The sequence below is a fragment of the Sphaerodactylus townsendi genome, linkage group LG07, assembly GCF_021028975.2.
Source record: "Sphaerodactylus townsendi isolate TG3544 linkage group LG07, MPM_Stown_v2.3, whole genome shotgun sequence".
In the NCBI taxonomy this organism is placed as follows: Eukaryota; Metazoa; Chordata; class Lepidosauria; order Squamata; family Sphaerodactylidae; genus Sphaerodactylus; species Sphaerodactylus townsendi.
In genome coordinates this window covers 18,559,506-18,586,211 of record NC_059431.1, presented here as the reverse complement: position 1 = coordinate 18,586,211, position 26,706 = coordinate 18,559,506, and the positions used below count along the sequence as shown (strand labels likewise).

General features: G+C 46.4%; 1 protein-coding gene across 1 annotated transcript in view; it reads left to right on the top strand.

Moving 5' to 3' along the window:
- ALPK2 (alpha kinase 2) overlaps positions 1–26,706 on the top strand; it is a 77,600-nt gene that overhangs the window by 11,331 nt on the left and 39,563 nt on the right. The window contains exons 2-4 of the mRNA XM_048504754.1: positions 251–381; positions 2,183–2,300; positions 4,269–6,129. Of these exons, the coding sequence (XP_048360711.1) occupies positions 267–381; positions 2,183–2,300; positions 4,269–6,129 (2,094 nt within the window). The 5' untranslated portion in view covers positions 251–266. The remainder of the gene's footprint in view (positions 1–250; positions 382–2,182; positions 2,301–4,268; positions 6,130–26,706) is intronic.

Here is a 26,706-nt window from a genome sequence, read left to right as displayed (position 1 = left end):
GCTGCGGTGGGGAGGGAGAAACTCCGATGAAGAGGACACAGTTTCACAACGAACAGGTTTGGCTCTGCATGCAAATTTCAAGTGGGGATTCGACCAAAGTCGCACAAGTAGGTGAAACCAAACAAGATTTTAGCCCTAAATTTCTTGTTGCCGTCCATTTGCTCCATGACCTTCCATAGAACACAAAAAGCTTAATTTCTGGAAAACCACAGGGCTTCTTAAAGTTTTAGGTTTTTCCCCTTCCTTTCAGATCACTGTGATGCTGAATGATGTTGACCTCAGAATCATCCGCTGGGAAGAGCTCCCCATATTTCGAGTCCCGTTTGTCTTCGCAATCTGTGCCAGAAAATGGGGATGCTACATTCACTTGCAAGATAACTGGTAAGTGCTACCATCCAATGTTCAGATCCATTTGCCGGGTTTTTACAAATTCTCTATGTTGAGGATTCCCCACATTTCCGAAGTTTAACTATACCCCAGTGTGGTGTAGTGGTTAAGAGCAGGTGGATTCTAATCTGGAGAACCAGGCTTGACTCCTTTCTCCTCCACCTGAGTGGCAGGGGCTTATCTGGTGAACCAGATGTGTTTCCACACTCCTACATTCCTGTTGGGTGACCTTGGGCTAGTCACAGATCTTTGGAAGTCACTCAGCCCCACCTACCTCACAAGATGTCAGTTGTGGGGAGAGAAGGGAAAGGAGCTTGAAAGCCACCTTGAGTCTCCTTACAGGAGAGAAAGGTGGGGTACAAATCCAAACTCCTCCTCTTCTTCTTCTGTCATGGTCTGGTTGTCAAGGAAGGGCAGGAGCCATGACATCTTCTTCTAGGGCTCACTACCACAAAATTCCCCTACCTTTTCACCTCCCTGCTATGTGTTTGTGTGCCTTTCCCTGCCCATTTGCTTATAAGCACTCCACCGCCCATGTGCTCCGTACTGATAGGGCATGCATGGGGGTACCTGCAGGTGTTGTATTGAACCAGATTTCCTTGATGGTCCCAGCAGCTACACCCAGCAGTCAGGACTTGGGGGGAAAGGGCATGACCAGGCGGCAGGAAGCTGTGAATGCAGGTGGTGGGACATCTTGTGAGAAAGGGAAGGAATCACAATGAGATGGGAACAAATACAGGTAGATCAATGGAAAGGGAGGCCCGAGAGGGGCCTGGTGATGAGCAGAAGGGGGCTCATGGGGGCTGTCTGCCCAGGTTTTTCCAAAGCCCAGAACCGGCAGTGGCCCCTTCCACACATGCAGAATAATGCACTTTCAATCCACTTTCAATGTACTTTGCAGCTGTGCAGAATAGCAAAATCTTGTTGCAAACAATTGTGAAAGTGGATTGAAAGTGCATTATCCTGCATGTGCGGAAGGGGCCACTGTGCAGCGTCTATAAAGACTTTGTTCCATGCGATTCTACCCTAAGACTAACGATACTTGGAGGATCCATTTCCTACTTCTGGATCCCAGCCTCTTGTAGCCCAAAGGTTACTGTAGGTTGAGAGCCAGCTTAGTAGTTAAGAGCAGTAGACTCTGATCTGGAGAATTGGATTTGATTCCCCACTTCTCCACATAAGCGGCAGAGTCTTATCTCTGGAGTAGCAGTGGCGTAGGAGGTTAAGAGCTCGTGTATCTAATCTGGAGGAACCGGGTTTGATTCCCAGCTCTGCTGCCTGAGCTGTGGAGGCTTATCTGGGGAATTCAGATTAGCCTGTACACTCCTACACATGCCAGCTGGGTGACCTTGGGCTAGTCACAGCTTCTCGGAGCTCTCTCAGCCCTACCCACCTCACAAGGTGTTTGTTGTGAGGGGGGAAGGGCAAGGAGATTGTAAGCCCCTTTGAGTCTCCTGCAGGAGAGAAAGGAGGGATATAAATCCAAAACTCTTCTTCTTCCTCTTCTTATCTGGTAAACTGGGTTTGCTTCCCCACTCCTACCTATGAAGCCTGCTGGGTGACCTTGGGCTGGTTACAGTTCTCTCAAAACTCTCTCAGCCCCACTTACCTCACAAGGTGTCTGTTATGGGGAGAGGAAAGGAAAAGGAGTTTGTCAGCCACTTTGAGACTCCTGACAAGTGAGAAAGGTGGGGCGTAAAAAGCAACTCTTCTTCTTCACTCTGAATAGGAGGATTCATGCCTGAGTTGGCAGTATTCACGTGCAACAATCATTTTCTTCTCCATGTGTTTCTAGGCAACCCGAAACCAAACATCACCTGGTGCAAGAATGGGCGAGATATCAACGAACTGGAGGACTTTTCCGGCTATGAAATCAGGGATGATAACCCAATTCATACTTTACATCTATTCAGGTAAGGCTGCATTATCTGCTTTGAAACATCCAACACTTCCGGGGAGAAAAGCGTGCGCAGGAAGTGACCCTATGAGCATTTGGATATGGTAGGGGCTATCAGCATTGCCCTTAGTAGGATTACAGACTACTAAGAGACAAACATCACATTTTGTTTTTGTTTTTAATAAGTTGGGTCCAGGAATTCTTTTTTCCCCACAGCCCCTCAGCAGCTGCAAGGAATGCTTTTTTAAAAAATAAAGGAGAGCTTAACTCAGGCCCCTTCCGCACATGCAGAATAATGCACTTTCAATCCACTTTGCAGCTGGATTTTACTGTGCGAAATAGCAAAATCCACTTGCAAACAATTGTGGAAGTGGATTGAAAGTGGATTACTCTGCATGTGCGGAAGGGGCCTCAGCTTGGAACACCACCGTTGGGGAAAAAAGGAGTCTATGTTTCTATGTCCATCCCCCCCTGCACTATTTTTTTCATGCAGGAACTGCTGAGGATGGTTATTTCATTGTTTTTGCTGCAAAAATGGAAGAAATAACTACCCCACCCCCTCCCTGTGCTAGAGTTTCCAGATCCCTCCTGGTCACTAGTATTCAATACTAGAACCAGGGGGCGTACATTGAAAATGCTGGGGGGAAGAATTAGGACTAATAAAAGGAAACACTTCTTCACACAACGTGTGATTGGTGTTTGGAATGTGCTGCCACAGGAGGGGGTGATGGCCACTAACCTGGATAGCTTTAAAAGGGGCTTGGACAGATTTATGGAGGAGAAGTCGATCTATGGCTACCAATCTTGATCCTCCTTGATCTCAGATTGCAAATGCCTTAGCAGACCAGGTGCTCAGGAGCAGCAGCAGCAGAAGGCCATTGCTTTCACCTCCTGCACGTGAGCTCCCAAAGGCACCTGGTGGGCCACTGCGAGTAGCAGAGTTCTGGACTAGATGGACTGTGGTCTGATCCAGCAGGATCGTTCTTATGTTCTTATGTTCTTATGGGATGGGAGGTAGGGTGGCCAGATCCAGGTTGGGAGACTCCTTGGAAAATATGGGGTGGAACCTGGGAAGAACAGGAACAACAGTGGGGTACACTGCCATAAAGTCCACTTTTCAAAGCATCCATTTTCTCCAGTGGAATTGGTGTCTTTAGTCTGAAGATGAGCTATGATTCCAGAGGATCTCCTGGAGGCTGGCATTCCACCCAGCACTGTTTCCATGTAGTAAAATGACTTGGGGAGAGGCAGAAACCTTTCCTTCCCCCACAGTGATGTTCCATGTGGTCTGTCCTTTATTATTTTTTAAAGCCATTCTCCACAGCTGCTCCAAGGCTGTGGGGAACTTCCAGATGGGTTCTGGCAACCTTGACCCTACTCATTAAACACCCGAACGTGTAGTCTGGACCTAAATCCATTGAGGCTAAGGGACTTAGAAGGGTGTAATCATGTTTAGGGTGGCACTGTAAAAGACTAGTGTTTTTTGTTGATATGTAAAAGCTGGTCCCATTAGAGACATACTGCAGCCGGCCAAATTAGACCCCTTCCCTTCCTTTAATGGGGAACATACATAATACAACATATATATTAAGTGACCAAAATCGTGTCATTTTCCGCTCAAGGATGCCTTTCTATTTGGGACGTTTCAGCTATACCGTGTTTCCCCGAATATAAGACAGTGTCTTATATTAATTTTTGCTCCCAAAGATGTGCTATGTCTTATTTTCAGGGGATGTCTTATTTTTCTGTGTTCTGTTTGTCGGGCATGCTTCCAAACAAAAACTTTGCTACGTCTTACTTTCGGGGGATGCCTTATATTTTGCACTTCAGCAAAACCTCTACTACGTCTTATTTTCAGGGGATGTCTTATATTCGGGGAAACAGGGTAGATATTAAAATATACTACTGATTTTTGCGTTTTACTAATCGATTTGTGTGTAAACATTTACATCTGAAAAAAATCTTTATTATTATTATTTCACAGGTGCTCCGAGGAACAAGCTGGCGTTTATCGAATTGTGGCTAGTAACTATTTGGGAAGAGTTCAGTCTTCAGCTTTCCTTAAGGTGACGCCTGTTCCCAAATCAGAAGCGTACGCAACATTGCACGATGATCCTGAAAACGATGTCAGAATTGGCGCAGCAAGCGACATTACTGTGTATCGTTGGGAAAGTTCTAATCAAGCTACAGAGGATAAAGACGGCAAAGTAGAAAACGATTCAGCCCACGAGAGCTGTTTCTCATCAGAATCTCCATCACCTGAATTCAATAGTTTATCTACTGAACAAACCGGATTTTCCCACCCAACGGAACATGGGATTTGTCCTGCAGTAGAAAATCAGCACGGTTTAGACGGCAATGCGTGTGAAAATCAATGTGCAGTAGAAAATCAGCACGGTTTAGACGACAATGTGTGTGAAAATCAATGTGCAGTAGAAAATCAGCACGGTTTAGGCAACAATGTGTGTGCTGAAAGTGTGCTCAGTCCAGAGGAAAACGATGAAAGAATTTTGGACGTGACCCCCGATACCTCTGACCTCTATATCTGTGACAGCCTTGAAATTACTACGGATTGTACCAAGAGAGAAATGTCTCAGGGCTGTGCTGAGAGTGAGGTGGGTTCAGTCAGCGGCTCACAAGTGGATTCCAAACCAGCAAGTCAAATCAATGATCATGCGGACAGCTGTTCCTTTAATACTGAAGACTTAGTTGCTTGTCAGACGACCAAATATGCCAAGACACATGAAGAGATTTGCCTCAGCAAAGTTCTGAGAAAAGACCAACTGTCCCTGAGTCATACAAGAGCACCTCAAGAAAACCAGTCCCGCTGTCTAGGGGATCCCTCTAAAAATGCCGACAATGATTTTGAGATTCTTCCCGGCAGAACCTTTATTACAGCTGATGAGTCTTCCGGCAACGACCGCCTTGAAGACCACAAATGTTCTGACGTGATGACAGAGGAGATGTACGAAGGGTGGGAAAGGAAGCTGGAGTTTCTGCTGGAGAGCGATGAGGAAGGTGAATCAAAGCTGGGCGACGATTGTGACGGGTGCGCTTATTTCCTCGGTGAAATGCCTCGCCTGTTTCAAGTGTCGGATAACACCGTGCCTATGGATGCCACCATTGGCTTCTGTGGTCATCCGTCAAAATCCAAAGAAGTAGCTGTCAGGAGTTACCTCACTGCATGCAATCCATCACTCTTGCCACCAGGAATTACTCTAACTGTTGGGAAACAGCAAAGCGAAGCTCCCGCCACCAAAGACAAAGAGAAGTACAAGCAGCCTGTGGCTCCCATGGCGATTGAAAATGATTATCCTAGAATCGAAGAGCGAAACAGCAGCGACAGCCAATCCACTGAAGATTCTTCTGCGAACAGATCCCAGAGCATGGCAAATGAACTTCTGGGGATGGAGCCCGCTTCTTGCGGTATGAGCAGCTCCACCGTGGCCGCAGAGAAACCAGATGTGGACAGAAACGTCTCTCAGAAAAACTCGCAAAAGTTTGCAAAAGTAAGGGAGAAAGGGAGCAAAGGAGAAGACAAATATGACGCGGCGGGTCTGACGAAGGCATCGAAGCGCCCTCTAAATAAATTGCACCCCAAAGAGCTTCACACCTCCAAAAGTCGCACCATTCAAGAGAAAAGAAATTGTTTAGATTCTGCTGCGCGGCTTCATGGATATAACCGCAGCGATCCAAATGAAGCAGACCAGGATCCGGCCAGTTCTTCAACCCATTGCAGCTTATTGCAGGGCAAAGGAGGAGATGAAAGAAGCTCTGAGGAAGGCAAATGGATTATAGATCTGTCTGAAAGAGACCAGTTGCCAAATGAAAATGCTGCACTTATGGTAAGGGAAAATTATTTTACCGCTTTGTTGCAGACATATTCCCACTGACTAAAGTGTACTTTATTCCTGCTGGTCATGAAAGAATGCGAATCCTGAAAGACTTTTGCCATTCAGGCCTTTGTGATTGACAGCTACTGCTGTTAAGGAAGTCTGGTTTTGAAAAAGGCCCCGATAAACCTTAAGCCATCCTAATTATAGAGAGAGAAAGAGGTGGTGTGTGGGGGGAAGGTCCTGATAATAGTGAATAGTGCTAATGGGACTTTAGACAGCTGGAAAAAGAAATCTGATATTGACTCTGCTCCATACGTCTTATTCAAGCAGCGTCTGGCTTTCTTCCTGGTGCTGGTCAAAGATTCTTCAGCCCGAGTGGAGCAAAGGAGCAGTTGACTGAAAAGGGCTGCAGGGAGAGGAACAATTTGGGAATGGGAGCTGTTTGCAAATCTCAGATTATACCGGTTCTGTTTTGAAACTGCCAGACAACAGCCACGCAGCCCCAAAACCCCACAACAGCTAGTTGATTCTGACTGTTTTCTTCAGTGATATATCAACACCAATCTCTTTCTTAAATTTTCCTTTGTATTCTATTTGTTGTGTCTATACCCCACTCTTGTTTTTAAGCATTTGTAGCAACTTAGTGGACTCTCGGCGATCTTCCACATTCACATTCATCGGGTCCATTACCATAGATCAATGATGGTGAACCTTTTTGAGACCGAGTGCCCAAATTGCAACCCAAACCCCACTTATTCACCTCAAAGTGCCAACCTGGCAATTTAACCTGAATGCTGAGGTTTTAGTTTAGAAAAAAAATGGTTGGCCCCCTTATCCTCTGTCCCACACACTTGAGCAGGGGCCAGCCTGCTGTAGCCTCCAGTCCCGCACGCACCGCTCTGTGTCTCTCCAGCATCTTTGCCTCCCCCCCTTGGGCAGCAGCCACCCGGAGCACAGGCACCAGGCCCATTGTGCTCAGTGGCTCAGGCCAGCCTAGATGTGTGTGTGTGTGGGGGGTGATTTTCCACCCCCCCCCCACATGACGAACTCTGTGTGCGCATGCCCACAGAGAGGGCTCCGAGTGCCACCTCTGGCACCCGTGCCATAGGTTCGCCATCACTGCCATAGATGCTTCATCACTGCTAGAGAATTAAGAGCTCATGGACTAGTTACTGCCCTAACTCGGATAGCCCAGGCTAGCCTGATCTCATCGGATCTCAGAGGCTAAGCAGGGTCAGTCCTGGCTAGAACTTGGAGTGGAGACCAAAAAATACCAGGGTTGCTATGCAGAGGAAGGCGATGGCAAACCACCTCTGTGGGTCTCTTGCCTTGGAAACCCTACTGGGTTGCCATCAGTCAGTTGCAAATTGACCGCGTTTACATGCACGCAGAGACCAATTACTAGAGCAGGGATGGGCAATTATTTTTTCCATGGGGCTGCATAAGAAACAGAAAATATTGTGGAGGGCCGGGCCAAAAGGCAGGGAGGCGAGGCACTTTTGAAAGCCCTGCAGAAGCCGGCAGCCAAGGCAACCGGCTTCTGAGGGGGTTTCAAAGGCGCCTCGCTCCCCAGCATGGCAGGGGGGCCAGCCAGGGTCATCCGGCGGGCCGGATGTGGCCCGCGGGCTGTATAATGCCCAGGTCTGTACTAGAGCTATGTCCTATCTTATCCTTGCTACGTTCTCCAACTTCTCTACAACTTGAACATTGGTTTAATCTTCCCCCACTTTTACACATACACACAGATAACCCAGGATTGCATTTTCCAAACGTATGTTTTGGGGATGGGGAGTGACTGTGACTGCCAAAACATCAGCTTAGCATGCAGAAAATTGTAGGTTCGATCCCTGGCATTTCCAGTTAAAAAATCTCAGGTTAGTGGATGATTTGGACCTCAGACCTCTAACTGAGCTCCTGAGGAGTTGTTGCCTGTCAGAGTAGACAAGACGTCCTTTGCTAAGGCAATGATGTGACTCAGCAGACTGCAAATTCGTGAATTTTATGTTTAACCCATTACTAAAAGGATCCTGCCCTGATTCAGGGCACTTTCTACGTACAATGGTTGCAAGATACCATACCTGAAACAAAAAGTTCATCAAGGAGATTCTTCCCCCACCCCAGTGGAGGTTTTGAGTTGATTTTACTAATAAGTGTAATTATAGTTTTCTTTCTCGGGCTAATCCTGCTATTCCATGTGGACTAGCATCAGTCGGAAAGGACGAACGCTCCCCTTTCTCCTCCTCAGGCTTACGAGTGATCGGCACTCTGACTCAGCACACTGGTCATCCAGTATGGCACTTTGACATCTTGAAGGAACTTGTCTGGCTTCTTGTCATGTATGGAAACACCTGTGCCCTTGCATCTCCTTTACGACTGCATGCTAAGACGTACTAATGGAGTGGTCTCCAAAGGCGAATTCGAAAACAATGTTCTGAACACTAGGCAAGGTTTTGGAATTATTTCCATGATGGCACACGTATATAAATATGTTTTCTTGGAATGAATCACCCATGCCTCTGGCTCAAAAGGAAATGCCATAGGATGTAACAGGGGCAATTCAGATATTGTAGCATCTTCCCCTGGTGAGGAACAAGGAGGAGCACGTGTTACTCTCTCACACCTGGGGTGCTGCCCCCCCATCTGATGATGTAATATTCAGCTTGGTCAAATCCAGGCCTCTGGTCCTGTGTGATGGTAGAATTGCTAGATTTAAATGCAGAATTTCAGCTGCATATACAGAACTAGCAGGCCCGGCCACGCGTTGCTGTGGCAATTGTCCTTCTCATCACAGTCCGCAACCCACACAGATGTCCATGCAGGTCCAATGATCCCCAGCATAGCCTTTTGGGGTGGTCAAATGGAATCCCTCTTTCCCTTTTCAATGCACATCATTTTTTTTTAGTATAAGGTAACCCTTCCCATTCCACAATGGAACTGTCCAGCGTGTGAATCCCACTGTCCATGAGGCTGGTTGACACGCACAGTCCTGGCTGGGTAAGGCAGAACTGGGGCAAGCAGGCTATCCTAGTCAGGCAGCAGAGGCAGGTTGGTGAGGCGCTCAGATCGAGGCCAGCTCCCTGGGTTCGTAAAGGGCCATGTGCAAAAGAAGCGGAGCCGGTAGTGTTGGTTCGCCCCCACCCCGCAGATTTTCTTAGAAGAAAAAAGCAAACTCCAGCTCGCTTTTAGTAAAAGAGAATATGGATGAGGAAGTGCGTAAGAGGTGGTTGGATGTGAGGGAGGGCAGAGTGAGGTGTGTGAGGATGAGCTGGATGTGTATGAGAGTAGGTGTGTTGTGTGGTAGCAGTGGGTGAGGCACAGAGAGTGAAAGTTACCTGTGTGTGAGGGGGGAACCCCACTTGATGTCTTACACAGCAAAGTGTGTATGTGTTTCACTTCCACTCGTATTACCTAACAGTATTGCCTATTTACTGTTTTCACTGCTCATCTCTGCCATCTGCAAGAACATTGTAAGCCCTCATCCCAAGCCCTCAGGCCACAGACAGACAGGCTGCATGAACATTCTAAGGGTGACAGTTAAACACAGTCAGCTTCATGGCCTGGTGCGCCAGGAAAAAGATGTTTTACCTGGCTCAGGTATGGACTTTTGGTGATGTGAAGGTCCGATTACCTGCCCGCAACAGGGAGGGATGTCCTGTGAAAATTTGGGGGCGATCCGTCCAGCAGCTTCTGAGGGAGACCATCAGAGACAAACACACTGTTAGATTTTTATATATATAGATTAGTGCATGCTAGAGGTGGCACTGCCTGTATGTCGTTCTACTCTGTACATATCTGCTGGTATCAGAAACGGAGCCAATGTACAGGATGGCTGGAGGGGGAGGCATTCTGCAGGTACGAAGGACAAAGGCCTGGAGACATAGCCCTACAAGGATAATCTGAGCGACTTGGAAATGTTCAATCGGGAAAAGAAGACATTGAGGGGGGACATGATTGTAATCTTCAAGTATTCGTAAGGCAAGGAAATGTTCCTGTTGGCAGCAGAGGTTAGGACTTGCAATGATGGGTATAAATTATGGGTGGAAAGGTACCAACTGGCTATTGGGAATCTTTTGTTAGAGTAAGGTCAATTTCGCACAGCAAATGTATAACGGGTTGCAGTCTTTATAAAGGAATGCGCTTTCCTTTTTCCCGTTCACATGTGAAGTGTGCAAGCAGCAATTGGAGCCCACGAAAACAATCACAGCTTCGCACGGAGATGCCTCTCTTTTTAAAATTTCCTGCAACACATGCATAGCTACGCAGGCATGCAGAAATTAACCCCCGCAGCCAGAGGGGGCAAAGAATACTATGGAAGTATAAATAAAGCCAACTTCTGTTGATGTAGCAAGGAAACTTTTTCACAATGTTCTTTGCCAGACTGCAAGAATAATCAGCTTTATCTCTCCGCTGCACAGGAAAACAGTGATATATTCTGGATTTTATCCTGCTCTAATCCTATGTTGGCATTGCATGTTAAAATCAAATGATAAGCTATAAGATACAACAAATGAAACCTGGGAGGGGGTGGGGAGACCGCATCAATTAACAGCAGCAAACAAAAATGATTTTTAACATTCAAAATCCTGTCAGTCAGTCACAGCTCTTGAAAGTCAATTGTGGCAGAAGCCAACAAGTCCCCAGCACTTCTAGAATAAGCGTGCTTGAGAATCACAGCATATTTGCAGGGAGGGCTGAGAGGCAGCTGTACACCCACTCCGTGTTACCGGTTCACAGTAACCTTAGTGACAGGCCCCACATGACAAACTGCCATTTTTTCATGCTTGTCAGAAGGTCAGCTAAATGCGGTTTCAGCTGGCCAGTTGTTTGGAGCTCTACAAGAACAAGTACAAGTTGTCTTTGGGGAAGATTACTGCATAAGTCATTTCAGACCCTTACAATTTCGTGATGCTTGTTAATTTAACCAGTGCTTCATTTAGAGCACTTAGGCTGCATCTGAGGGAAAAAAATGCATGTATATGTATCTTCAGAAGATGCATATCAGGAGAATTTCTGATAAGAAGAGAAGAGTTTGGATTTATATCCCCCCTTTCTCTCCTGCAGGAGACTCAAAGGGGCTGACAATCTCCTTGCCCTTCCCCCCTCACAACAAACACCCTGTGAGGTGGGTGGGGCTGAGAGAGCTCCGAGAAGCTGTGACTAGCCCAAGGTCACCCAGCTGGCGTGTGTGGGAGTGTACAGGGAGTGTACAGGCTAATCTGAATTCCCCAGATAAGCCTCCACAGCTCAGGCGGCAGAGCTGGGAATCAAACCCGGTTCCTCCAGATTAGATAAGTACCTTGTAAACCTCCCAAACAGGGAAGGAGGCATGGTTTATCTAGATCTCATCAGATCTCAGAAGCTAGGCAGGGTCTGTGGGGGCAGAGCGAGGGGGAACTGCGCCCGGGGTACACCTGCCCCCTGCACCCCTGCCACAGCGCTGCCCACCCCCACCCCACCCCGGCCACGCTGCGCACCCTGGGTGTTGTGCCCCCCCTTGCCCCGTTGGTGCTATGTCACTGAGTGTCTGTACTTGGACATTTGACCCTCAAGGAAGTCTCTGCTGAGGAAGGCAATGGCAAACCACCTCTGCTTCTGACTTGCCTTGCAAGTCCCTTGCTAGGGTCTCCATAAGTCAGTTGACAGTTGACAACACTTATGCATGTATGTAAAAGCCTTCCAAAAGTGAAGGTATATTCAGGTCAGGGATGCCTGAGTATACCCACTAGCTCACGTTTCTGCGCGTTTGGTTATAAGAAGGAAGTTGATTTTTCACTGAGCAGTTCAGCTCTTGGTGATCAGCTCAAACCTGTCTAGGTCACTTTCTGTATATTCAGAGAGCTCAGCACAGTGTGATGAGCACCATTTCAGATGTGGGAGTTATTACACAGCCCAATGGGAATCCTGTCCTTCCCCCAGACCAGTCATTGCTGTATGTCGTTCAGCAGTCAATTGTGACAAACCAGCCAATCAGTAAACAGTTCATTTAATGGCCATACTCATGACGGTGGGGGAGAATTGAGCCAACCCACTGCACAGATGCAAAAGCAGACACATGGCAGAAAGATATGCAACTCTACCATAGGGTTGCCAGGTTCCTGCCAGGGGCAGGGGATCCCCTCCCTTTGAGACCCCGCCCCTCAGAGCCATTCAGCCAGCCAATAGGGGTCTTACCAGCTGTAAACTGAGATATCTGCATGATTGCTGTCAGTATGTTGATGGCACTTCCAAAAGTGTTTCCCATGTTATTGGCAATGTGATGGAAGTGACATCAAACACTGACTGGGCTGAGGCCTTAATTTATGGTTGGCAAACCCTACCACTACTACCCTCTCCTACTGATTGCCCTGCTCACTACCACCACAGCTACTGGGCAGCCACAAAGCTGTTCAGCACCTGCTCAAGTCACGTGGCAGCAAGGCAAGGAGATGTGAAGTTCAGCTTATGATTGATTGCAACCATTAAAAATGGTATGCATTCACCCCCTAACTATCCCCTGACCTGGATGGTCCAGACTAAGTCAACCTCATTGCTTCTCAGGAGCTAAGCAGGGTCAGCTCTGGTTAGCATTTGGATGGGAGACCATCAAGGAAGCCCAGGGTTGCTATGCAGACGTCCAAATGTCTCTAGCCTTGAAAACCTTATGGGATCACTATAAATTGGCTGAGATTTAATGGCATTTTCACCACTACTGCAAAGGGTTATAGAGAACCATCATTCAATTTTTTCACATTTGGACACAATCTAATTAGTTTTAGAAGGAAAGCCCGAGGTTGAATTTCAGTGATTCCTAATTCCCTTTTTTAAAAAAAATGTATTGTAATTTGAATATTAAATTTTTTAATGTTTTTCTTCATTTGTTTTCAAACAATACATTTTCCCCCTTTTTTCTCCTCCCCCTATATTTTTTCATAGTTTTATCAAACAAACAGCAGTAAGTTCATTCTTTGTAATCTCTTCTCCCATATCTCCTCATTGACTCCAGCTTCTTTCATCCAGTCTGTGTATATGGTCCATATCTTCAAGATTTCGCTCTGTTTATCTTGCCACAGTTTATTCTTTGTTATTATTTCTGATTCCTAATTCCCTGTTATTTTTGAGTGGCAGCTTGAATGAATATCAGGCGGGGAGATCAGGTGGCTGGGTGGGAAAAATAAACTGGTCCTGCTCCCAATTGGTTTTCACACAGTAGCAAGCTCCCCCCCGGGTTTTTTAAAAAGAACCTCCAATTTGGCAATTTTTGAAAATCCCGGGGTAAAGGAAATATCATGGGGCAACACCGGGGCAGGTCCGCTTTAGCACCGGGAAACTTGCGGAATTCTCGGCTGCACAGGGATATTTTTGTTGCTCAACCCAGGATATTTTGGCCGTGCAGAAATGGCCACAGTCAGATGATGGGACTTGGGAGAAATAAGTGGATGGAATCGACGCTTTCCTCAGTGGAGCTGTCCTTCCAAAAGAAGCAGGAGTGATTTCATTTTCTTGTCCTCAACAATACACCCTCCCAGGCCACTTTGTTCCTCCATGTAGTTCCATGACCCTGGGAGTGATATTTCCAGGAGCTGGAATGTCCTGCAAAAAAACAGATGGAACATTGCAAGTGAAGTCATTCCATGCACAGACTGCTGGAACCATATTTCCAAGGTATAAAGAATATTTCAAGGGTTTAAGCGATTTGCCCCTTACATGGTTTGTTTCCAACAATGGGGTGGAAAGATGGCTGGATCAGGGCAGGGAGGAATGATTTAGCTCCAAACAAAGACAGCAGTGAACAGGGTAGCCGCTTGGATGGCAGACGAGCCACCTGTCCACAAGGAGTCAAGTGCAACTAATTAATCATTTTGTGCAGCTGAACAAACAGCTGTTGGGTTGGAAAATGCAGCCATTTCGTCAGTGCTGGAGTAATCCAACCCCCTTGCATTGAAAAATATTACGATGCAAGGCAGGTCCAAGAAGCTGTTTTAGGTCAGATTTTCACGGAACAAGCTGTTGGTTCTTCCTGAATCTTATTGTGAGATTTTTTTTAAAGGGGGCTTTCAGACATCCTTTGAAGTGTCACTGTAGTCCAGACGCAGCTGACCTCAACAGGTCATAATGTATTCTGGGAATTGCAAAACCGTGAAAAACTTGACCGCACACATAAATGTTCATAACCCATCCTTTTTCTCATTCTGAATAATGCATACTCTGCTCCCCTATGCTGTTTCACTAGAAACACTACATTCTGTTTATTTTTTTCTCAGGGATTCATCTTTTCGTACTGTTTAAATCGATAGGAGATCATTCTTATTGCATATGCAAAAATGTAACTGAAATTATTTGGTGCAGGTAGATGGGGCTGCAAAGTCACAGCTGACTTGGGTGGACCCCACAGAGTTTCTACGGCAAGAGATAGTCAGAGGTGGTTTGCCACTGCCTACCACTACGTGGCAACCCTTGATGTCCTTGATGGTTTCCCATCGGAGTAGGTGTGTGCATTTGGGTAAAACAAAGCCAAAAATATGCCAGAAAAAAAATACCATATTTTTTTCAGATATATTCGGCATCCCAAATACATTCAAGAATTTTCTGGGATGCTGAAAAAATGGTCCCAAGAAGTCCTGCAGGCAGAAGAAAACAATCAAGGTGTAGAATAATTCCTTTATTATTTGTTTGTTTGTTTGTTTATATACCGCCCTCCCCCGGAGGGCTCAGGGCGGTGAACAACAAACATAGATAGAGCACAATAAAATCAGTTAAATATTAATTAATTTGGCTCCATATAAAATAACCCCACCCTATTAAAACGCAGCACACTAAATCAGCATAACAGATGGCACCTGCTATCAGATCCCCTAAAAGAAAGAAAGGGAAGGGGGGCAGCAGGATCTACTGATGTTATGAAAAGGAGGGGAGGGGGCCATCAGCGGCCAGCCTCCCCAAAGGCCTGGCAGAACAGCTCAGTCTTACAGGCCCTGCGGAACTCATTAAGATCCCACAGGGTCCTGACAGCTGGAGGGAGAGCGTTCTACCAGGCCGGGGCCAGGGCTGTAAAGGCCCTGGCCCTGGTGGAGGCTAGCCACATCATTGAGGGGCCAGGGATCACCAGTAAGTTGGCCTCTGCCGAACGCAGAAACCGATTCGGGACATATGGGGTAAGACGGTCCCGCAAGTACGGAGGTCCCAGGCCGCGCAAGGCCTTAAAGGTTAACACCAGCACCTTGAAGGTGATTCGGAATTCAATCGGTAATCAGTGCAGGTGGCGCAACACAGGTGTGATGTGGTCCCGCTGTTCAACACCTTGATACTTTTTTTTCCTGCTTGTTACTGTGTCAAATCCCTGGATCAGACAACAAACCACTCGATGGTTTTCAATGATTTTTATTGGCAGACTTCAAGGAACAAAGGAAAGATGATTCTGGCAAAAAGGCGCCGAGCAGTTGATAATATAGTTGGTATATCCTAACCCCTTCATGAGAACAGAGAAACCCAGAAAGGTTCAGACAGGAGGCCCATCCCAGCAGTAGACTCCCAAGGACAAACCAAAGATAGCCAAGCACCTGCTAAAGCAAAAGTAACTTTCCACACAATGCCCCTTTCCAGAAAAGCAGACTTGACATACTACTGGTATGGCCCTGACTTCTTTGCAAAAAGTCCTGGAAATAGTTAGGATTAACTGGAAAGTTCAGAAGCCAGAATTTGCAAGCTCCACAGTCTGTTTTTCACTTCTTTTTCTTCTGTTAGACTTTGGTTTACGTATCTCCCAGGAGTTTTTTAAAATTATCCTGCCAGGCTGCTTCTCTCAGTTTCAAGCCTGATCGTTGGTTTCAAGAGTTCTCTTTTCTTGTGGAGTTGTTTAGTGTTGGGTGTCCTGTTTTTGTTATTGTTGGCCTTGCAACTGCCCCACCTAAATTTGTCCCGCTGTGATTCTCCGGTTTGACATTAGTCCTCTGTATCCAAGTACTAGGGCTCACCCACTTTAGCTTTGAGAGGTGGCAAGATTGAGCCATCCTCGGCCATTCAGGTTGGGATTGTAATTCTCTACATACCCCACTCTGACATCTGGGCTACAGCACGGCTGCGCTGAATGTCATAATCTCAAGGATATGGGAAATTCACAAATCCAGCGTTACTCGAGTCTAGAGTCTCTTTGCTGAGGCCCTCTTTGCAGCCGTGACCACCCAAGCAAGCTGTGGAATTATTTAAACAATGTTTCTCCTTCATCTCTACAGAGGAACTGCATTACGTTCAGATACTGATTTATTGTAGCTAATCCAGGACAGGTGTCCCATTAGACGCAGAGTTTTATTTTAAGGGCCATTTAAGCTGCAGGGGGTTTGGCTGGCACTGAACAAGATTGGAAGCCAGAGGTGGGTGTGAAAGTCGAGTAATGGGCTTTTGCCGGGCGCACTGATCCTTTTTAATAGAGCGAATTTTTTTCTTTCCCCCCGGAGGCCAAAAGTCTCTAATCAAGCTTTGATTTGGACGAAGAGTCATTCAAAATGTATTTATTTCAATCATGCATCCTCACACAGTCCACCAGGGGTTAGACCAGCCATTCTCAACCAGGATTCCGTGGGACCCTGCGGTGCCGTGAGCATGTCCCAGGGGTACCGCGGCAACACTACCGCCCCCCCCCCTCATTTTTGTGGTGTCTCCCACCTGTGCCAACAAGGACATGGAGCTGGCCCATGGGGCAGGGCCTGCAACAAGGTCAGCAACCACCTCCCCCAAAGTGCTTCCCTTCACCCTGGGAGGGGAAGGTGGGGGGGGGGTGGCAAGCAGGACCAATGGGAGGGGAAGGTGGGGGGTGGCGGCAGGGGTACCGCGAGATATGAAGAGTGAGGTCAAGGGTACCCTGACCTCAAAAAGGTTGGGAAACACTGGGTTAGACCAAATAGCAACTGGGGTATTAGGCCCCTTCTGCATGGGCCATCTAACACAGGATAAGGATGGGGTGAAATCCGTTATGGGGGGGAACTTTGCACAGATCCTGTCCCTGCACCGGGTCTGCCCCACTTTATCTGCCCCAACCCAGCTTAAACAAGAATCACGCTATCTGTCATTCTTTTTAGAAAGCCCAGGTTGGAGTCGCTGCCAAGCAAATGGCCCCATGTGAGAGGCACAATACTGAGCCATTGTTTTCTCCTCCCCGCTGCTCTCCTGCACAGCCACGCAGAAGAGCATGGACGTCAAGAGACGTCAGCATGGCTGTGGGGGTCGTCCGTGGCCAGCTGCGTTGCTATGCAGAGGAGAGAGAAAGGTAAAGGAAAAAGATACACCTCCATGCAAAGGCGCAATGGCCAGCCAAGTTGGCTCTGTGGCTGCCTGCACAGAGGCGTGCGAACGGCCTGGGGCTGCAACAGGTTCCTTTATTCCGGCTGCACCCTGCTTGACTTGTGCTTAACGGAAAGGGCCTTAGAGCTGGACTAAGGAAGGAGACTGGGGTTCAGAACCCAAATCAGAAGGGATGCTGGGCAGAGAGCGCCTTCTTTCAATCTATCTAGTTCATCAGTTTCTGAATCAATTTATTTATTTATTATTTTTTATTAATTTTATATACCGCCCTCCCCCTAAGGGCTCAGGGCGGTTCACAACAAAGTTAAAACATACATTAAAACATAATTTAAATATTAATTACATAAAAACAGAAGCCATTTAAAAATGTGGATGGCGTTTGGCTACCCCCTCCCCACTCTTGGGCCCACGGGAGGCCAGATGACATGGTAGATGTATTTTTAACCAGGCTGGCCAAACGCCTGGTGGAACAGGTCCGTCTTGCAGGCCCTGCGGAAACTCTGTAAGTCCCGCAGGGCCCTGATCTCCCTAGGGAGCCTGTTCCACCAGGTAGGGGCCAGGGCTGAAAAGGCCCTGCCCCTCATTGAGGCCAGCCTGAACATTTTTGGGCCAGGGATCATGAGTAGGTCCTCCTCCGAGGAGCGGAGGGGCCTACTGGGGCAATATGGGGAGAGGCGATCCCTCAGGTATGCAGGCCTCTTCCGCACATGCAGAATAACGCACTTTCAGTCTACTTTCACAATTGTTTGCAAGTGGATTCTGCTATTCCGCACAGCTGCAAAGGGCATTGAAAGTGGATTGAAAGTGCATTTTTCTGCATGTGCGGAAGGGGCCTAAGACTGGATAGTATCATGTATTCGATTGTCGATGCCTAATTTGGGGTCTCTGGGCAAACAGGTAGAACCATTGCAGACTTTGGCTTGTGAACCTCAAGGAAGTCTTGTATCATTAAAGTGTAATTTGTGGGCCAGCATGGTGTTACTTATAGCATTCAGGTGCCTTTTCTCTTCTCCTATGATTGTTCATTTTCCTTGCTGGCTGTTTCTGTGCAAGTCACCTAAAATGTTTTTAAAATGTTTTAGACCCTGACAAGTAACACCATTTTTGCTCACACTCACCCCCATGAGATGATTCCTAGCTGCTATTTTCTGTTCCCCCCAGCTGTTTCCCAGTGCACTGACAAATGGGTTCTTCTATACATCACAGAATCGCACTGCAATTCTCCAAGCCTTTTGTAGTCGATGCTGTGTCCCCTATAATCCCCCAAATGCTCTAAAATGCTCCAAAAACAGGACAAGGAGCTTCTCCAGGCAAGAACTCACAAAGTGGCATGAATGAGAAAGTGCCGGGAAGATAGCGAGGCATGGGAAATGCACGAAAGGGACAGCGCAGGGAAATGAAGCCTTTTAAAAAAACATTTCAGCCAGAGAATTGTTTTAAAAGGAAATTCATTTGAAACATTTTTGAGGCTGCAAATAAAATGTTTTGGTGGCAAAAACAATGCAGAACTCCACAGAGGAAACGTTTTATTTCTTGCCTAAAAATGTTTTAAAGAGTCTGTGCGGAAAGGGCCTTGGTCAGGCATCCATACTTATTTCAAAAAGATAGATTTAAAAAACCCTTTCTTTACCCCCTACGTAGGAAAAAAAGCATAAGGCATAGTCAGGCGTACAGCTACCAACCTTCTGGCATCAGAACAGAATTACAACCAGTGGTGGGATCCAAAAATTTTAGTAACAGGTTCCCATGGTGGTGGGATTCAAACTGTGGCGTAGCGCCAATGGGGCTGGGCGGGGCATGACGGGGGCGTGGCCAGGCATTTTGGGGGCAGGGCATTGCTGGGCGGGGCTGTGGCAAGGACGCAGCCGCTGCACCGGTCCTTGGGCGGGAAATGAATGCACGCAGGCGCAGGCTGCCACGCACGCCAGTGCACCTCCTGCTAGACTGCTTCAAGTTCTGCGCGCTACTGCTGAGGAGCGGAGGAGGGGCGTAACTTAGGCAAAAATCACGTAGCAAAATCACCAATTAGTAACCCCTTCTCGGCACACACAAATAATTAGTAACCTACTCTTTGGAACCTGTGAGAACCTGCTGGATCCCACCTCTGATTACAACCTGATCTCCACATGACTGAGATCAGTTCACCTGGAGAAAATGGGTGCTTTGGAGGATAGACTCGATGGCATTTTAGTCTGTTGAGGCCCATCCCCAAATCCTGCTCTCCCCAACATCCAGACTTGGTATCCGTAGGCACGAGGTAAAATCCTACCTGACATTTCTTCAAGCAGAAAGGGGGCATTTTTCATTAGCTGTCCCCTCAAAACATTCCGGGGAGGGGGGAGGTCTCTCAGGAATAGCATTACAAGGAACATTTGGGCTGCAGCAAGAGGGGGCAAAGCAAGAATGATGAGGCGATTTTAGGCTGCTATTCTAAGCACGCTTATTAGGGAGCATTTCACATTGAGCTCAGTGGGCCTCATTTCTGAGTAAATGCATCTGTGATTAAGCTATTAGATTCTCACAATCCATTTCCACAGCAATGTTCTAATACGTGGCCAGTTCAAAGAAGCTTGCCTGTCACTTCCAGATCTCCTTTCCTCGTGCTAATGAAAGGTCATTAGATGAAAGTGTCCTTTGTAGTGTTGAATGATTGAATAAAACGAGGCAAGAAGGCGTGGATCCAGCCATCCTTCAAATGGCCTTCCTCTAGCTGAAAGAGCTTTTCTCTGGCATAATAAGCTCTTCCTACAATAGAGGAGTGACTTAAGTGGGAAGAAGAATCCTTGGTTTGGAGGGAGCCTTTCAAATTTGAACGCAGAGGGAACGGGAGGTATATATATTTTAATAAGTAAATTACTAAATTAATCAACTTTGTTTAGTGGAGTGGTAGGACAGGAGTAAAAGCCATCCCTCGACACACAATGGGGGTAGTCTGCTAGAAATATGATAATTCCTCTAGACAGGTCACTAAAGACGGATGGACCACGGCAGAGTGGTAAGAACATAAGAACATAAAAACAAGCCTGCTGGATCAGACCAGAGTCCATCTAGTCCAGCTCTCTGCTACTCGTAGTGGCCCACCAGGTGCCTTAGGGAGCTCACATGCAGGAGGTGAAAGCAATGGCCTTCTGCTCCTGCTGCTGCTCCCGAGCACCTGGTCTGCTAAGGCATTTGCAACCTCAGATCATATGAGACTCATACTGTATTTTGAGCCACAGATCGACTTCTTCTCAATCAATCTGTCCAGGCTCCCCTTTAAAGCTATCCAGGTTAGGTGGCCATCATCACCCCCTGTAGTAGTATGTTCTAAAACACCAATCACAATGCCGTGAAGAAGTGTTTCCTTTTATTAGTCCTAATTCTTCCCCCCAGCATTTTCAATGAATGCCCCCTGGTTCTAGTATTGTGAGAAAGAGAGAAAAATTCTCCCTGTCAACATTTTCTACCCCATGTATAATTTTATAGACTTCAATCATATCCCCCCTCAGACGTCTCCTCTCCAAACTAAAGAGTCCCAAACGCTGCAGCCTCTCCTCATAAGGAAGGTGCTCTAGTCCCTCAATCATCCTCGTGGCCCATCTGCTTTAGGTAGAGCATCTGCTTGACGTGCAGAAGGTCCCAGGTTCAATTCCCAGCATCTCCAATTAAGGGATGTGACAGTAGATGATGTGAAGGACCTCTCCCTGGGATCCTGGAGAGCCATGGCCAATTTGCATAGACATTACTCACCTTGGTCCTGGAAAAGAAAAGGCTGAGGCGGCACAATTACTCTCTAAGTATTTAAAATGCTGTCGCTTAGAGGAGTGCAACATTAATTCATGCTATAAGTTGTCTCACTTGCCACGGGGAGACTAGAAAGTGAAAGCAGAGCTTGAGGAAATATGTCCTTACAAGAAATCTTGCTTCCTCAGACATTTGCCCCCATCGCTCAGCAGATGCCAATTGGCCATTGCATATATTATGAATTTTAATTAGTCCTTCTCTTTTCTCAATTTTTTTGGTTCCTGTCGCATTTTTGGTGCCATAGACTACCATTTCCCCACTTTGGGATCTTTCCTAATAGTTCTACTTCATCACATCAGTAGCGATTTTTAAGTTCATTGGTTTTGCAGGAATCATCTGCTCAACCAGTGCGTTAGGTCCCGTGGAAGATTTTCATGTGCACAACAGCCCTTGTGCAAGAAGAACTACTAAAATGAATTCTCACTGTCTGACCATGTTGAGTAAAAGTGGTTTATCCCCACTTTTCCCTAGCACAAGGCAGCTCAAGGAATTTCATCTGATACAATTTGTCAAAACCAAGGTAAAAGAAATCACTCGAACGTATGTTATATAGTCCATCACACATTTTTCTGTGACAATGATATTAACTCTGAGATCCCTTCTGCCCATGCAGAATAATGCACTTTCAATCCACTTTCACAATTGTTTGCAAGTGGATTTTGCTATTCCGCACATTGGAAATGTGTACCGGCGCGACCGGTGCTGCATTATTCTGGTATGGGGAGAAGTGGCACCGAGTTAAGCCGTGCAGTTGGTTCTGATGCCACTTGCGGAAGCAGAGTTGTGCTAGGTACCTTTTCCTTTTGGCTCACGCAGCACTGGATCCAACCCATTTATTTCAGTGCCTCTAAATAGGACAGTAGCTTTTGCAAGAACAGCCAGAGTGCTCTCTTGTGCTACAGAACTCTAAGCATGACTTTGCATTTGACGCAACCGCCAACTTGAGTGTGCACTAGGAACTTCTGGCTTCAGGTCAGAATGGCCAAGCCCAGTGGTGGGATCCAAAAATTTTAGTAACAGGTTCCCATGGTGGTGGGATTCAAACAGTGGCGTAGCGCCAATGGGGCTGGGCGGGGCACGACGGTGGCGTGGCCGGGCATTCCGGGGGTGGGGCATAATAATTTCTCGGTTACTGTAAAAAACTCTTACTGTAAAAAAAAAGTTCCTAATTTCCAGCTGGTATCTTTCTGTCCATAATTTAAACTCATTGTAGCAAGTCCTATCGTCTACTGCCAACAGAAACAACTACTTCTCCTCTAATTGACTGCCTGTCAAACACTTAATACTTTCAAATACTTAATTTTGTTTCTAGAAATCAAAAGAAGGAGACTTTTTCCTTAAACAAGGAACTTTACCATATTTCTAAAACATGTTTTTAAAACAGCCCAACTGGGAGAATTATCCCGCTTTCTACTTTTGCTAACCAGCCACATAGGAAACAAACGGACTTTATGATTTTTGGACCTAATGGAATTTCTAATGGAAAAGCAGACCCAATTAGTAACCCGCTCTCGCACACACAAATAATTAGTAACCCACTCTCGAAACAGGTGAGAACCTGCTGGATCCCACCTCTGGCCAAGCCCTGGGGCCTGTTCAGTCAGTGCCATGCATCATTTCTTTATATCCATAAACTTATCTGCTCCATCACCTCCTCACTTTCCAAGAAACTTTGCCTGTGTATAACAGTGTATAACTGTGTATAACCCGCAAAGGGTGCTTTTTTCCTCTTTCATTCTCCCTTGGCCTCCTGCTTCCCATCAGCTCTTTCAAAAGAAATCAGGGGAATATTGCAGGCAGAGCCCCTTGGTTGGGCTTCACCTTGGCAGTGTAGCTTTGAGCTTCATTTATTCCTTAGCTTTATAAGTCATCCTTCCTTCAAGGAATTCAATGGAATCAGAGTGGGATCCAGCAGGTTCTCACAGGTTCCTGAGAGTAGGTTACTAATTATTTGTGTGTGCCAAAGCAGGTTGGCTTACTTAATTGGTGATTTTGCTACTTTTTGATTTTTGGCTCTTAGTTACGCCCTCCTCTCCCCAGCAGTAGCGCATTGCAGAACTCTGAAGCAAAGTCTAGCAGGAGGTGCACCCGGCATGCATGACAAGTCCTGGCGCCTGCGCGGTGTATCTTCGTTTCCTCGCCTAAGCTGACCAGCACAGCTGCTGGCGCTCCTTGCCACAGCCCCGCCTCCCCAGGAATGTTCTCGCTCGACGCTCCTGCCACACCCCCGTTGTGCCCTGCCCAGCCCCACTGGCGCTACACCACAGTTTGAATCCCACCACCATGGGAACCTGTTACTAAAATTTTTGGATCCCACCACTGAATAGAATACATGGACAGAATTGTCCTGTTTTTTGCCACTTACAACATCCCCATGTGGTAGGTAACACTTAGAGCGGGTTCACCCATTGAGTTTCATGGGACTGTTGTTTTGACTGAGACAAAGGCTGCACCTTTCTCCTTATATCTGTGCAATAAAATGGGCTAGAGATGAGTGCTTTTTTAAAAAAAAACGAAAGTTTAGATTGCAGAGAAACCAGTTGTTCATGGCAATTGCTATTTAGAATGCTATATTGCTTATGGATTTTTTTTTACAGCCCCTCAAGGCAACAAAAACAGTACTAATGCAGATGTGAACTCAAAAATGCGCCTCTCCCTGTATTATAGAATGCAAAGATGCTTTGATGGTGATCTTCTCAAAAAGATTGTTATCACACCATGTTTGGGAAAGATCACCGCAAAGTGTGTAAAAATCGTGGACATCAACAGGAGGTGATGTTCGGTGGATGCTGCAGTCGTGATGCCAAGCCAAAGCAAAACCTCCTTGCAGAAGGACTGCACTCCGCTTATATCGTGGTGCCCATGTCACCCATACCTGCCTCTTCATTCCCTATCCATTGCTTTGTTCTGTTCTGGCCATTCCCGGATCTGTCCGCTGCTCTTTGCCCTTAAGAACATAAGAACATAAGAACTAGCCTGCTGGATCAGACCAGAGTCCATCTAGTCCAGCATTCTGCTACTCGCAGTGGCCCACCAGGTGCCTTTGGGAGCTCACCTGCAGGATGTGAAAGCAGTGGCCTTCTGCTGCTGCTGCTCCTGAGCACCTGGTCTGCTAAGGCATTTGCAATCTGAGATCAAGGAGGATCAAGATTGGTAGCCTTCTCTTTCTCTCTCAAGGCTTTCTGATGTTTCCCAGATTTACTGCCCCAGACCCTACCCCCCATCTCCCTATCCTTTTCTCTCACGGCTGATGGACCTTCTACAACCTGTCCTTCCACACCCTTGATATTTAAGTTGTACCAACTTACATGGGCTTAGCAGCGCGTATCGCATACCGCTATTCACGTCACTCTTGAGCGTGGGCCAGAGTTTATATTGGGACATTCTGTGTGATGTTTTAAGCAGCTACTGTAGGAAAATAATGTGCCGTGTTACGACTTCAGCTGGACACGAATGGGTGAACCAAGCATTTTCCTAAATATGGAGTTTAATTAGTTGTGTCCCTCTGAAAAACCTTAAGGAAGGCTGCCAGAGGATCCCATACATACTGTTACCTTGCAAGTAATAAACATAGCAAGGATTATAATGTAGGCCAAGGGTTAAGCAAAGCCAAGAGAGTCAGAGAAGACTGGCCATCCTAGATCTTCCTCCTTCTGATGCTTCTTCTTTCCCTAAGTCCAATCAAGCTCCACCAATCCAAACAATTGATGCTGGATACTCTGGCCTTCATGGAGGTTTATTCAGACATAGGTCTCACTGGGTTCAGTGAACTTCACAGAAAGATGGCTGAAGATTTGGGCCTTTGGGGTAGACTTGGACAAGAACTTAAAATGTTGAATGGGCTTACTTTTTGTGGATGTGTATCGTTTTGTGATCCTTATACATGCTGGCCATTTGTGCATGCTGTACTTACCCAGTGGCTGTTTGCTTCACAGTGAGTTTTCCCCACAGTTTTTTGTTTACACTGGGATTCTCCCCCTGCAAAAAGTCCCTAGCCGAGATGATCTGCCATTTTGCTGATCTCCTTCACTTTCCCTGTGGAGAAGAAAAGTCACATTTTCAGAACTTTAGAAACTGTGGGGATTCTCTAATACGAAGGCAGGGTAACTGCGGAAGAGGGAAAAATGGGTACATAACTGAGAATCAGACTCAAAGAAAACGTATGCTTAGTGTGAAGGAGACTACAAGTGTGTAAATGGACACTGTTGTTACCACAGAGGCTTTGCTGCTTTGTAATGGGTGTTTTGTTTTATCTAGGAGTATTTTTGTGGTATGTGACTATTTTATGATTTTAAAAGCCTCCTTATGAGACATCCCCCTCCCTTCGGGTCAGGGGATGCATCTTTCTGCAAAGGGGCCATCTAGAGGTGGCCATGGACTGTAGCCAGTGGTGGGATTCAAATAATTTAACAACTGGTTGTTTACAAACACCATTTTAACAACCGGTCTGCTGAAGTGGTGCGAACCTGCTGGATCCCCCCACTGACTATTGAAAGACTTGATGATCTACCATGTAATTGAGGCTTCAGTCATGAATGGGCTTCAAACAGCTCTTTTCTCACCTCCTAACCTACCTCCTAGCCTTTATTTACAATTTATGCAGCAATTTTAACAAAGACCTGGTGAAGTTGGTTGCGATATTTCCATTTTCAGATGGGGAACAGAGACTGAGAAGAGGTGAACTGGTCTAGGACCAATTCCTGGGGAGGGCGGTATATAAATTAAATATCAAATCAAATCAAATATCTGCTAATTTTGATATTTACTCAAACTTATTCTAGTTGAGCCTATTTGTTCTCGAGGGTGCTACTTCCCTGTTTCCCCGAAAATAAGACAGTGTCTTTTATTAATTTTTGCTCCCAAAGATGCACTATGTCTTATTTTCAGGGGATGTCTTATTTTTCTGCTCCACAGCTGCGTGCTCTGGTCGACGGGCATGCTTCCAAACAAAAACTTTACTACGTCTTACTTTCGGGGGATGCTTTATATTTAGCACTTCAGCAAAACCTCTGCTACGTCTTATTTTCAGGGGATGTCTTATTTTCTTAGCCCCATTTTCAATCTTTTTTACCCTCACTGTCCTCACTTGCCCTTACTGCATTTTAATCTGATTGGCTGAGATTCACCCCTGTGGTTCAGTTATGGGTGTCCATGGTATCCACATACTCCACTGACAAACTCATTTGAGGCAAACATTATTGGGGGTGTAAGGCAGAAAAAAATGTCCATTTTTGCCATAATATTGAGTCTACATCAGCTCTTGAATGCTCCCCCCCCCCCCAAGTCATATGAACGAGCACAAATTCCACAAGAGCAGGAAACTATCCTTTCAAAAAATTATTGATTCGTCTCTTCCTAAGCGGCTTTTCTTATTCTGATGCGATGAAGATGTTATTAGAGTGAGTAATTCGATTTCCCAATAGATCAGCCTCCGAGATTAACTCTGGATCACCGAGCGTTTTCAACAAGCTGCTTGCTGTGATGGAAAAAGTCATACTGCAAACATGTTCACCCCAGAGGGCACGTTTC